The sequence below is a fragment of the Diadema setosum genome, chromosome 1 (assembly GCF_964275005.1).
Source record: "Diadema setosum chromosome 1, eeDiaSeto1, whole genome shotgun sequence".
Taxonomy (NCBI): Eukaryota; Metazoa; Echinodermata; class Echinoidea; order Diadematoida; family Diadematidae; genus Diadema; species Diadema setosum.
The window spans coordinates 49,142,027-49,157,359 of record NC_092685.1 but is presented as its reverse complement, the minus strand read 5'-3'; the positions used below and the strand labels follow the sequence as shown (position 1 = coordinate 49,157,359).

At 38.3% G+C, this 15,333-nt stretch overlaps 1 protein-coding gene across 1 annotated transcript in view; it reads right to left on the bottom strand.

The window, feature by feature from the left end:
• LOC140236727 (disheveled-associated activator of morphogenesis 1-A-like) overlaps nucleotides 1-7,749 on the bottom strand; it is an 88,569-nt gene extending 80,820 nt beyond the window's left edge. Inside the window, exon 1 of the mRNA XM_072316655.1 lies at nucleotides 7,537-7,749. Within this exon, the coding sequence (XP_072172756.1) occupies nucleotides 7,537-7,689 (153 nt within the window). The 5' untranslated portion in view covers nucleotides 7,690-7,749. The remainder of the gene's footprint in view (nucleotides 1-7,536) is intronic.
• Nucleotides 7,750-15,333: the final 7,584 nt, after the last annotated feature.

Here is a 15,333-nt window from a genome sequence, read left to right as displayed (position 1 = left end):
GAATGACCACACTTAAACTTTGACGGGTTTTGACTAATCTCATCAGTGGGAAATGGGAAGGGAAATGTCCAGAGAAATACAAAATACTAATCTTATTTTTCGAGTATCAAATGCCTATTCCAACGATGTCTTCAGAATCACCAAATTCACCTGATTCTGGAGAAACTATCTGATGTACAATGGGTGGATTTGCCACAAAGACTGTCTTTGGGTTGAAGAAAGGGCATTGTCAAATAAACAACTGAAGTGAGGAGGTGATCAAGCCCTTTAAAACATACAAAGTAATACTTGATGGTAGTGATTATGGGGGATGGACTGTTGTCTATGGATCAGATTACTTTAATACCTGTACTACATTGAAAGGGCCTCACAAATCTATAAAATCTATATGACAATAAAAACATGAGATGTCTGGGTATTGTGTTACAGACCTCAGATTCAGGCCATAGAGTCTGGAGATTACTGTAGGCCTACATGTCTGTCTGTGCTGTGCTACTGAAAATGTAGAGTTTGAAAGAAATTCAAACTGATGTGAGCATGAATTATTTTGCTGATTGAAAACATGCCTTGTCTGGTTGCTATCTCATTTTGGTGTTTGGTTAGTTTTATTAAACTGTATAGCAAATACTGATGTTGTACCAGGCCTGGTTGTACTATACAGTACCTATGCAAAAGCCCATTTGATTATCAGAATAGCAATCAGGTATTATACACACTTAATTGTTTTCATGATATCCATCATCAAATGGCCCAATAGCACTCAACTCAGCATCAACATTTTATTTCATTAATATTACCTTGCTGGCACATGTACAAATTGTGAGTTTTATACCAATTGCATTGTATGTGAGTGTACAATTACAAAAAAAAAAAAAATAAAAAAAAAAATAAAAATGAAATAAGATATTGCACAAGAATCAGCATTTACTAATCCTGAAAAGAAATGAAGAATATCAATGATTGCATCTTCTACATGATAACAGCAATATCAGCATTTTTCCGATGTTATAACAGTTGAATTAATTTTGATATACCTCGTGGAGATCAGAGAGGCAAGCAAATAAAATATGAGATGAAAAATCTAAAATCAAAATGTTCTCTAACAAGCAATAAATGCATTGACAGAACCCGTATCTTCTATACTATGTACAAATGTAGAATGAAAATTGATGTCTACAGAGAATTTGACCATATTTTTCATCAGTAAGCAATCAAATAATCATCACCTGAAAACATATTGTCTTCTTCTATTAACGGTTATTGGTAATGATAAAACCGGTGCCACCTTTGTTATCAATATACTTTTTTTTTGTATCAGTTTCATGCCATGCTTGATAAACCAATGTAAGCAGTTGATAAAATACAAGACGTAGTTCATTTTATAGGACAACTTCAATTCAGAAAAAAAAAGTTTTTAAACTTGCACTTACAATATATATGCTGAAAGTCACAGTATGACCAATGTCAAACTGTATCTTTCAATCACTGTCCTTTCTAATGACATTTTGTCTTTTTAATGGGTTAGAGCAAGCTGTTGGAAGGCTAAAGTTTGGATCCCCAAAATTGGCACCGGTACACAGAACCTTCCCGTCACAGGTCAGTGAGTAACGCTACAAATCCCAAGAGGAAGTTTTGCCCGGATACCATCTCCCGCAAACCAGCTTACAAATAATTTTGACACGGTTTAGTTTGACACACCGATCCCGTCTCTTTATGGAGGGTGTTTAGAGATGCACACTCTACACTGTACATGGGTTCTGATATGCTGTAATTACTCTAATTATACCCAGGTTGTAAAAGCAAAACATCAAAAAAAAAAAAATGGTAAAGAGAGTCTTGAAATCAAACTTAAGCTCAATATGGATAACCGCCATAAAGACAGTTCAAAATGTTGGCAGCATTTACCAGACAATTCTGTGCAGTCATTGAGAGAGTTTATACATGACTACACAAGACATTCTGGTTGTTAACCCGGTTAACCGATTAACCGGTTACCCCGGCAGGTGTCTATGGGCAATGTGTGTTATAGCAAATATCAGTCCATCCTCAACGGGTTAATGCAAAAGTGTTGAAGTAGACTACCTGTGAACATGATACATCCTGTATCATAAGTGGGTGCGCTATTGGTAACCCACCTACACAGTCCATTTTCTCTGAATCTGGTACCATTAAAACACATATCTCACTAGAAAGGATGACGGTTGTGACTATTACGCAACAAACTGAGATAGCAACCAATTAGTCATTCCTCCTTGGCCATACTACCAACAATTGTAACTTGATGTACATCCGTCACATTCTTTGCACTTTTACCATGTTAAATGTGTCAGCATGTCCATTCCAACTCTTTCCAAAATGTAATTTTGCAATAATTTAATGTGAATTGATTAAACTCTTTGCAGGTCCTGTGTGTTTCAAAATTCATCTAAATTTTACATGAGAAAAGACTACTTTGGATTCCATCCCCCTACCCAAATGATGACCGGATTTATCATCATCCACATTCAAGTATTAACAATTCAGAGACCTGTGAATCTGGAAATTTTCTCTCATTTTGACCAAAACTTGTGCAAAAATGAAAGCACACAAACATTTTTGATTGTAAATGTTATATGTACCACTACATGTGATGTCTTGATTCTGTGGAATTCTGTGAAATTCATCTCACTCAGCAGAGTGTGAAGAATTACTCACATTGAAAATATCCACTTTTATAACAAATTTGAACTCTAATATCATTCTCAAGTGACATAGCCTACTTTGCAAGAAGAAACAAATTTGGAATACACAACACTTCAATATACAATGCAGTTCTGGAGAATGTAGAGAGGGCAGCACAATATCAGCATTATCACTATCATATTACAAGAAATCAGTTTGCACAGTCTCACCCTAAGGGTGGGGGGGGGGGGGGATACTTCAATGTGATAATTCATGCCTCGAGACTTGTGTATGACTGCCGCCCAATTATTTATGATTGCTCGTAAGCACTCTTCAGTTATTCCAGTGCTTAAAATTGCACTGTGTGGAGATGATTTTTCCCCGTATATGGTTTTTCCCCCCATGCTGATGTTGTCTCTGCTGCTGGGTATAAATCTGTCAGCTAGAGAACCATCGGCAGCAATCAAGACCATCATCTTGTATTGTAATAAAAGGAAGAAGTCAAGGCAGTGAGAAAAGCAGCTACAGCACATAACACAGCTGATGCTATGAAATGCTAGATAAGCATGAACCTTGGCATGGTCGATTCACGTCACATGATGGGACTGTAACCGTTGCACTTTGGCTCAAATTTTGGCACACTTTCAAAATGGATTTTTATAACTCAACACACTTTTGTTTGGGGTTGGTGGTGGGAATTTTGTAAACAGATATTATGTTATCACTTACTTTGATGATCACTTGCTAAAATAAAATCTGAACTGGATGGGCTGATCTTCTGGGTTACAAACTAAGTTTATATTCTCGAATAAGTGCATGAAAAGTGCAAAGAATTTATATTACTGATTTCTAACTGTCTGCACAGTACACTGATATCATACATTGTACCATGTGCATCAAATTTGGGATATGGTATATGACGACAAGCTGCAAATTATGTAACCAACACAAGTAGAAATATGAATTTAAGCCCAAATGGTTTGTATCATAGTGTAAAGTGTGAAACTATCTTGGACCTTTGCTTGTAACTGAAGGCTTCCTTTGGCTGGTGTGTTTACCATGCACCATGGGGATTCTCTTAACCTTGGTCGATCGCTAACCCTTCCAGGAATAAACTTGCTGGCAGCAGCGGCGATGTCATCGACAGGGCTTCTCCGCTATTAATACCCTTCGCACACCTTGTGCTGCTTTTTTTGCACGACCGACTGATCAATCCCAATTGACAGCACATGACTGCACGGCTTCTCGGCACAATTGAATGCAGAAAGTGAGGAAATTAGCAAGTTCTGTGAATTCTCTTCTTGAGACAGTCCATGGACCTGTCAAGTTAGGCTATAGAAAGCTCTCCCCTCATGAGTATCAAAATAAAATCTTTGATTATGTAAGCACTTTCTACATAGGTGATGAAATGCTTCATTTTCTCTCTTTGTTTTCCATTTTCAATTCTTATCTGCAATGATTACATAAAAAAAGATAATTGATTTGATAAAACTATGTTTCTGCAAAATCATTTTGGGTGAAGCATTCACAGCAAGTGATGACAAAAAGCATTTGCCAGTTTACACGCATGTTGTTCTTGATCTCAAACTCTCTTGGCCATCTCGTTTTTCTGACACAGGCCAAGTCTCGGGGGACGGTTATTTTTACCGTAGGTGGTATTTATATTTATAGTTGCTCTTGATGGCTAGGAAGAGCGGTCTGCATCGTAAGTGACACTGACATTATGGAGATAAAAATATGACGCTAAAAAGCAAGTGAGGGAGGACTGAACGCCTTCAGTGCTGGAGTGGATACTTGTAAAACCTGAAATTTTTGCGTGCATGAAACTTTTGCGAATATTTTGCAAGGATACAAGATTCGCGAAAGTGTTTGTCTGCACAACGCATTGAATATCAGAGGCGATTCGCGAAAGTCTCATGCCACGAAAACAGCTACTGGCTCCAATTTGTGAAAGTTTCTTGCCGCGAATGTTTGGTGTGGATACTCTGACAGGGCCGCATCAGCCAAGCTTACTCTCAATGACATGATATACACCAAAGTGCAACATTCTTCCACCTAAATCTCTTGGATTTTCCTTTTTCTTTTCTTTCATGGTGGAGACAGGTGATGAATTTATATCTTTCAAAACTCTTGCACACAGGGCTGTGGAATGACGACAATATTAAGTCTGGAATATACATGTACGTTCACTCCCTTAAAGGTAGGGAATCCCATTTGCATGCCTTAAATGAAGAGTTGTATTTTAAGCACAGTGGTATGTTGAAGAGAGTATCATTTTAGAAACTCCCATGAAGTATTGAAAGTGGAAGGTAACATTTAGTATATTTTTATTGACCATTAGATTTTGAATTGAATTCTTTTCGGGGCTCACCGTAATTTCCATTACATTACTAGGCTACCTTTGCAGACCCATGCACTGCATGTGTGTCCATCATGTATATTTTGTGAATAAAGCTCATCAAAACTTACAAACATTTCCATATACATTCTTGCCACACACTCTATATGTTATTACATCAGCTCTTATACTTTAAGATTTGCGTTTATAGATAAAAAATACAGAAGACTGCAACAAAAAGGCTTAAGTGTGGCTGACACACAGAACTACTGAGTAGTTGAGTTTTGTGCATTATTCAAATTGCAGATAACTGTTGACTTTCAAATTTCTCAGCAGTGGCCTAAACAAGTCCCCTGAGGTTCATATTTAATGTTTTGCTGCATTTTGGGAGTTCTGTAAAAGGTATCCCCTACCTTCAACATCGAATCTGGTTTACGAACCATGATACGTATGTTTCCTGATGCAACTACATTGTATGAGTACACGAACAAGAATTCCAATATGCATCAATGTTCCATTATCTACTCACAATTCTATGACATGTATTCTCTCCCTCTTCATCTCTTTCCTTGTGCAGTAATCTTTCTCAAGATTTAGAATGATGCAAAGATTTCAATGACCTGGCTCAAATGACATAAATGCCCATACCATCCATGTCACTGAGCTCTTCTCTCAAAGGAAAAAAAAAAAATGGTTAATGTATTTTGTACAGCTTTACCCAATCACTTGCCTCGATACATTCTGCAGTTATAAAATTATGGAGCAATGTCAATCTCTTTGATGACCTGAATCTGCTACAGCACCGGCCCTGCGTTTTCCATCAGAATAGTGACCCAGATGTTTTGTCGATAATTCATCATTCATCTTTTTCCTCCTGCCCACCCAGTCACAGCCCAGTGGCCCTCTCCCTCGCCTTCTGTTTTCTTTATGCTCTTCCTGTTTTTCATTCTGACAACAATCCACCTAGTTCAGCTGTCAGGTGCATCTTTGCGGAGTCATGCATCATCAGCTGGTTTGAAAAGGACACACCCAAAGAAAAAAAAGATGACCCAACAACAAAACTCTTTAATGCTATCATTGTAACACTAATATCTGCTATGGGGTCACAATCTGGGTTGCTGTCATCTCAACTTTGACTGACAAACTTGGGTTAGCCTGCTGTGTTCTTACAAGATTCCAAATATACACAATGAGCTCACCAGTATCTGCCTCTTAAACATGGCCAATGATGACACCCAAGAAGTCAAAATTCTCGGTGACATCATACAAAACTGTACAAGTACACTGTAGTTTATGTAATCAATGGCAGATTGGTAACCGTCACTTACAAACCGCTGATTTGGTTAGCTCGGCTGTGACTTCAAAGATTTCCTTGCAAGATCGATTCTTTTTAGAATCTTGTTACATTGATCCTTAGCTATGCGGTACTAATAATTTTGTCTGAATGTATGTACATGACTTGGTATTATTAACCTCATATCACCTTTGTAGTTTGGGCACCTCCATGCTTGACATTCAATAAGTTCTCAAACCAATATTCAGAAGAATACTAATTTTCATGAGATGCAGACGAGCAGCTGCCCTGGTGCATTCTTTTAACCCACTGAAGACAGACTGATTTTCCTACAATACGCATTTCCCATTTACCCTAATCTGAGAATACTAGGGACTAGTATTCAATGAGTTTACAGCCCGTCTTAACATGTCTTACTCTGTATGTACATTTATTGGGCTTTGAAGATTTTGTTCAGTTTGTTTTTTTAAGAGCCTGTCAAAATCAAATTTGTTCCATGGATACCACCAGCTGATTTTATGATTATGTATTCAGATCCATTACTGTTGAACCTGTGGTCGTATTAATTTCATATTTGTCGTAATCATGTTACTAACAGCTCACTAAGAATACAAGCAAGTCGCCTGAGCGTGATGAATAAAACATGCGAGCTCGCTAGGGTCTGTGACTCATGAACCATAATCAGTTCGGCAGCCTGAGAAGGTCTTTCATCTCACCGAACACAATATGTTACAACGTCGCAAGAAAATGGGCAAAAATTGGCGTCTGAATTGCTGCAAATTTTGCAGCAATGTTGTTGACATGTATTTATTACATGCAGCTGTAGATGACAAAACAGAAAAGAATCTTATAATGTTGATTACTACAATACCATCTGACAAATCTATTTGTCTTTGTGTTTGAAGCATGACAAGCAACACTAAAGTAATATTTTTTTTTCTAAACTGATGACACCGATAATTCAGATGTATTTCGAATAAAATAGCATTAAGACCAATTTGTCTAGGAAATTACCATAGCAGGTCTGTACCCAAAGACTGCTCATATCAATTATGTAACATTTCTGTGTTTGATTATGGCAAAACACAGTGCATTATATCACAGCATGAATTTCGGTTATCTTTCCAGTCCTTGTATTACACCTGCACAGTGGCAAAATTCAGTTGCCCCTGTGCAGATGGGCAAGTTGATATGGGGCAACCTAAAAGTTTTGAGTGTTGAGCCGGAAGTTCATCAAACTCACCAAGAGTTCCTCGAATTTGACGTTGAGTTCGTCCAGAGGCGGCATGGGATCTTCCTCCTTGATCGTCTGCAAGATCATGTTGTCCACGACGATCTCAGGCGTGTCGTCGGCGCCGCCGAGGCAGCAGAACATACTCCGCCGCTTGGCCGGCATCTTGGCTGTCTCTCTGTGGTAGCCCCACCCTTGATATCAGCTATCACATGTATTTGTGGGTGGGGGAGTTACCTGCAAGACCAAGAACATACAATTCAAACTGTTAGCATGCTTACAGGAGTTCTAAACAGCATGAGGTAGAAATGCTTTCATAACAACATCTACAAGCAAATGAGAAGAATTTTCTTGGGGGGGGGGGAGGGACACTGACCACTCTACTTTGTTAATGAGATTACAAAAAAAAAAAGAAAAAAAACTTTGAACCTGCAAACAAAAGAGAGGGGGAAAAAAGAAATCATTTGCCTCCGTGTTGAACTGTTCCTTACATCAGTGACATGTACCTTTTGTATACTGCTAATCCATTTTACCAAAAACCGAACAAAGATATGAGAGGAGAATAGATTCCAAGCACAAGCATCAACCATCAAAACTACGCGGCTTGTCAAACAATCTCACATGTATGAAATTTCATGCTCAGTTTCTGTTTTCCAGACTACTGAAATTGGCTACTTAACAAATGATTCTCCAGCCGGTTACACTAGGCGGCATGACCAGGAGAGTAAATGTGGGCCGGTGTTTGGTGACAGAGCAGGAAAATTGGTGAATTATGTACCGTGTGATCATGGGGAATATTGTTCCAATTATGGATAAAAAAACGAAGAGTGAGACGGGAAGGGGGGTTTATCAATCTCGGCAGAAACATCTCTCAATTTACGGAATGAAAATGAAAACGAAATTCCAGAAGAGTGCACCACCGGTGGTTTTAGATGGAACCCTCACTTCCCTGGAGCCTGTGAATACAAGCCTACCCATGGGATGCTCTCCAGACTCAAACACACATCTCACAAGGTGAAACCTGCAAACAAGAACCGCAATTGTGACATTCAACTCCTTGACAACAGGTGATGTGCATTTCAGCTTTGGAGTCTACTTCACAAATTTTTCCAAACATATTCCAGCACTGTCATCCTTACTACAGGATCAAGCATTTCATCGATACATACCAATGTCATGTCATGGGATGAAAATCAATGGACTAGAAAACATCAACATGGGAGATAAACATCAACCTGGGGCTGCTGTCATTAAGACTCAATTGCTTGTCTTATCTGTAATTGTGGGGATGTCAAATCATCCTACAACTGTATAGAGCAAGAACTTCATTTGAAGTTCATCACAATATCATGATGAAAGAAATTCTCGATGTACAATGGAGGTACATGTGCCTACAGACTACGCAGGAACAAGCAAGCCCCCTTAACCTTTCTGTGGCAAAGAACTTGGGACAGTGTGTACAATGCTATGAGGTTTTCTGTGCCAAATGACACTCAATGCATGCAACAAGTTAAGAGGAAAAATGAGATTGGGTCAGAGACTTTTCTGGAATGCAATTTTGTGGTTTCCTCGGGGTGGATCACTCCAGTGGCTGCCTGTAGGAAAGCAGCCTTTATTGACCGACAATTGAACAATGATGTCTGTGTCTTGATTTCACTGGCGGAATGAAAGATTTCTTTATACCGAGGACTCGGGCTCACTGGAAGCAATTTCGAGACTTGAGGAAAGTGAAAACACATTGGGGAAAAAATATGTAATTCAGATAGTACAAAGATGATTCATAGTTCAAGTTATTCCCATCTATTCACATAAAAAAAGGAAAAAATTACTGCCACAGTGGAATTGGTCAATACAATTAGAATGTTCAAACCTGAATGAAGGACGCCTTTTTGTTTCTATATGAGGTTTAGATGCAAACATCCAGTTAGACTCAAAGAAAACAAAATTACAAATTTCATATTTGTAATAGCACACCCAAATGAATTGTGGCAGTAATGGGGGAGGGGGGTAAACAATTACTCTTCCGTTGTGGTTGCTGTGGTTATTTTGGCTACTGTAGTCCAACTACAATGCTAGGTTTCGGGGGGGGGGGGGGGTTGTTGTTGTTGTTGCTGTTTTGATAGGTTGCTACAATGGGAGGAGGGTAGACAAAGTGGTAGAACCTGAAGTCAAGTGCCCTAAGAATGGATGATCTAATAGCATTTTTGTGTGTCATAATCATACATCCCCTTGACATAAGAAACTTTCTCTAATATCCCATTCATACACAAAAGTTTTTGGTTTTTGGATTCTACAAAAAAACATGTTCCAAACTGTGTGTATCCCCCCAAAATGACCAGAGTGTTTCCCCGGGCAACCAAGTGAGCAGACCTTGTATGGTGAGATGCATCATGGGATTGAAAAAAAAATTCAAACTTTTTTCCACTTGCCATTCACACACACTACAGAAGGCAAATTATAGTGCAGATTTCTTCCGAGGAATTGATTTTGAAATTGATTTGCGTTATCGTGATGCAGGTAATGACAATATTTTGGTTACATGTCAAAACATAAAAATTAATAATTTTTGTGATCAAGTTGGAAAAATCAACATCAGAAAACTTTCATCAAAAACAGTATAGTTTATGCCTACAAAATACAAGAAATTACATGCTAAGAGTGAGTCTTGGAATGTGAAAAAAAAAATTAGAGAATTCTGAACAAGGAAGTTCAAATCAATTTGAACTAAATGTTAACCAAGCATCACAATACTTCAATTGATTGATGATATACATATATTCTCTTCTGTTAACTCTAACAGCCTCATAAACTTCAATCAAGGGAGTCAAAGGTATACAATGTGTACCTCTATGGTGTTTGCTTCATATGGACAAGTTTTGTTATTTTTCTCTAATTCTTCATGCTATGTAAACTCCTCTGTAGGACTGATATCCCTTGATCAGTGGAATCCTTACAAGCACAGAGTAGTCCCTGCTTAGAACTCTACTGACCCTCTTTTAGACCTTCATTAGAAGTACTAAAAATACAATCCTGGAGATTCCACAGTGTAGCAGCCATACATCTCGATCTCAGATCTGTTTTTTTTTAACTCTTTTCCCCTTACTACAAATATCATTGGTATGACATGTTCCAGTCCCAATTAAAATTCCTTGGCATTGGAAGATTGGACCCTGAACACAACCACCTTTGAAATATACTGTAACACTTACATTCTGACAAAAAAATTCCATGCAGGTTTAGGTCTCTATCACAGCAATGAGCATGGACAATCAACCAATACTGTCATTTGAGAGAAGGTTTCCTTCTTTGGATTTCTGAGTGTATTGGTTGGTTCTCAATCACATGGTCATTAACCATAGTAGCTTTTCAATCTGCAATGTCTTGCAATCCTCGGACATATTGCTCTTGTTGAAGAGCACACATGAAGTGCTCTGCATTTGAAACATTATAGAAGCCACATATCATCTGATTGAAGTGTACAGGGCATTGGAATCTGCATAAAACTTTGAGAGAATTAGAAAGTGTTAAGAAGTTTCACAAGTGCTGGCATACCATTCAGAGTGATAGAAACTAATCAAAATAACATATCAGTCTAACAATTACTGGAAACAGATTCTTTTTTTTTTTTTAAATTTGAGAATAGAAAGTTACAATCGCTTGACATTTTCGACCTTTGCTACACACATACCACTCTACGGTGCAATTATCACTTCAACCATACAATGTACATGTACATTGTAGGTCACTCTGTCATTGGTGTTTGAGCCAGTGGCAAGTAATAAACTTCTATTAGAGTACCTGAGTTTTTACTTCCCTGCACATTGTATCTTCCTCTGCTTCTTTTTCAAGTTCTCTTCCCTCCTCCTACTCTTCTACCACCCTCCACCTCTTCCTCCTCTTTTCCCTCCTCCTTTATTTCCCTTTTTCTTCATCCCTCTCCTGTTCCTCTGCTAACCCTTCCCCTTGCTATTCCTCCTACTACTACTTCTGCTTCTGCTCCTGCTCTTCCTCTATCTTCTCCTCCTATCCCCCTCCTCCTCCACCTCTCTTCTCTCCCCAGATCCACTCTCTGTGACTTCTCTGATAACCCTGCTTCTCCTTCTTAGGGATGCTAACCTTGTAAACAGAATTGCAATATCCTCAGGGGTTAAAAAAGCATACCGTGTATCTTTGGTTGAGAAACAGTATTTTTACCTGTCATGCAATAGACATCTATGGTAACACAACTTGGAATAAAAACTAGTATCTTCAATGAAAATTGCAGCATATTTCACAAACAAAAAACAATACAAAATACTGCAAAAAAAAAACACACAAAAAAACAACAAAACCAAACAAACAGCAGTTGCCATTTCTTCCTCCTCCCCTTTTCTGCCCCTGCTTCTCTTCCCCCATACTATATTTCTCCTCCTCCTCCTCCTTCTGTATCTCCAACTTCTCTACCTCATCCCCTCCTCCCTCCTGCCTTCCCTTGACCCCACCATCCATCAGCGCTGAATGAATCTTGACATCATCCACATGTCAGCCCAAAGGGAGACACCATGCTGTCTGTGTGTGGCAACATCTTTAACTCCTTGTTTTCATTACCAATCACCGTCCCCCTCCATCAGCTCTGGCATTCATGGCATTGCTGCCCAAGCTAAATTGGTCATCGCGGAAAAATGAAATGAAAAGTAAACAGACTGGAGTAAAGTTCTGGCATGGCATCACTGCTATTAAAGAAGCATACATTCATTTGAAGTAAAATTTTATTTTGAATGGAACAGAAAGAATGCATTTCTACAATCACTGAATTTTTGCTGCACAATAAAAGCAGGCCATCCAAATTATGCTCTTTTTGTTAAATTATTGAAGCCTGTAAAACTATACTATTTTGTCAACTTAAAGATGTAATTCCTTTAAATACAACATTCATGTGTAAAGATCCTGATGAATTATATTTTCTTCACCATTTTCTGGTTTCCTGCACTCTAAATAATACCTATCCTCTAAAGTTGATATCAATGATCCACAGAGTTCTTCATAAATCAGTATGTCATAAAGCTTTATAATGGTAACTACCACAAAATGAAACAATCAGAGCCTCAGACTTGAAAAATGCTATATTAGGCCTACTTCTTTCTTCTCAATACAGGCCTACAGCCTGAAAGTGAGGCTAGTTCAACAGATAACACCCATTATTGTAAACACATCGCCCACAAAATGCATAATGGCCGCAAAATTTATATGACAACCCAGGCAGAATTATTGATCCAGAGAATGAGCGAAGACAATGCTGAGAGCTGTGAAGCTATGCCCACCACCTGTTCATTACTGGAACCAGAACTTCACACAACAATCTGAACTTCCTCTTCCAAGGTCAAAGGTCCCTGGCTGCAGATGAATGGGACATTTTGGCTGGTTCAGAAATGTCTCATTTTGTTCCCTCATTGATTGTGCACAATACAGACTCTTTGGGATGCTCTGCTTCACCTACAATATTGACTGGGATATGTAGAAAAAGCAGGTTTGTCAGAAAACAGGACTTTGAACATTAATGTAGAACTACAGTGCATACACCCACATTCATTGTCCTGAAATGTCATCCTTCTTTACATGTACTTCAGAATAAACTCCTCACTTTGCAGCAAATGATGGTTAGATGCTTGTAACTGCATAACACTCTATCTACATTTTAATCTGTTCCAGAGGACAGAACACTAATCTTGTGTCCACTACAGAAATAATGATTTGAGCTGTATATTTCAAAATGCATCATCCAAGTATACACAATTGTCTGTCCCCACAGGGGGTACAGAAGGTCAAAGGTTTCAAATAGGGCAAGGCACGTCATTAGTACATGCATCATCAATCACCTTTTCCTCGTCAAGTGAAAAACGAGAAAACTTGCTCAAAGAACCTTGACGAGAAGTGCAAAATCTCAACCAAAGGCAGGATTTATTGCTACAAGGCACATGGACTCACATATTTGTGTGCCTGGTCCATATCTTGAGAATTCCCGGACAGTGAAAGGCACTTTGTCAAATAACATGAACTCAGAGCATCACAATGCCCATACCGCCACCTCACACAAATACATTTCTGACATGTGAAAACAAATTTCGATCTGGATGACAAGTCAGAGAAGTGCAAACCACAGATGTTGAGGATCTCGTTTCTTAATCCTTTCTGCGCCAGGGACTTTGGACAGTGTGTACAATGCTATGGGTTTTCTGTGCCAATCGGTACTCAAAACACATAAAGGGTTAAACAAATCAACGGTCACATTGGGTGAGAGAGTGGCCCTGGCTGCCAGACGATATTATCCAAAAAGAAGCAAGAAATCTTCCCCAAATCTCTCTCAGAGTACACACTGCATTCCTTGAAGCTGAAATCATGGCCTGTTGTTTGTCGGGTGCAAATAAGCATGTACCAAGGAGATTGTACTTCCTTGCATGTACCATCCAAGGATGTAGACAGACCTGAAACAGTCTTTGTGGTAAATCACAACTTTTCAACCAAATCAGTGTTCACACTTGGCTGAAGAACCACAAACTTCCCATCACACGTAGTGTTTAGTTGCTCATATAGAAAACTTATTTAAAACCATCGCTATTCAGAATGGAAATAAATTAAATACATTTTGCCCTCAAACCAATATTTGAACAATCAATTATTGACATATGCTAAATAATGAAAAATGATTTGTTGTAGTTGTTCTCAATGACACCTAAAATATGTTTGTACTTTTCTACGATGTATCATTCAGTATTTTTGCATCATGAAAGATTCAATTTTGCCATTCAAATGAGCACAAGTGCATGGGAATTTGAGTTTTAACAATTAGTAATCCTTGGTTGTTTTTTTTTATAGTTTCTCTTCAAAAAGATTATCCTTATCAGGCTTATGGTTCAATATGCTACCAATGTTGACTCAAGAATGATGTAGCCATGTCAACCTACATCGCCATTACATGTAGGAGCCTATCTGTCAAGGGGAAATAAGTACAATGTATACAGCCATACACATACAAGTACCGGTACAAACATGCTCTTTCCCATAGATACATGCATGTGTAAAATGTAGGACCTATTAGTACATCCTCATCAAAAATGAAATATTTTCATTATCATTGAAAAAGGATTGAAAAATTAGGTCTTTAGTCTGCTGCATTGATAGCTTTTGTTTATTTCATGGGTGAGGTATTGTACATGTACATGTTACAAAGATGATCAACTTTTTTATTTACACTCAAAGAGTGTTTACCCAACACATTTGTATGTTTTTAACCCATTGAGGACGAGTCCCGAGGATACTCGGGCAAGTGTCTATGGGAAATGCGTGTTGTAGCAAAATCAAACTGTCCTCAATGAGTTAAAAATAGCATACATAGAATATTCAATTCAGGGTAAAATGTACAACTATTTCATGCAGGTTTGCTGGGTATCTAATACTATCTTATATGAAAGGCTTGCATAAGTGTATTTTCTACTCTAGTGATCTACAATGTATGGACATGATCATACAAGAATTTGCTCCTCACAGCTTTAATACTCAAGTTAGCTATTCTGAAAGAACTGGCAATGAATCAAAAGATACTGAAGATGTAGTTCTCAATAAATCTTCCTGTTTGAATTAAAAATGGGAGACAGACGTTACTTCAGTTATTCTGTGTAAGCAAAACATTCAAAGACTTCAGTAGGCCATGTGGTATTTGAAATGGCTAGATGTCAAAACTGAAAGAAGGTTGGGTGTCATATTCAACACTTTTTTTTTTGCTCAATCTGCTTTTCTTTTCATTTTCAGTGAGTTGTGAAATATCCCCTGAGC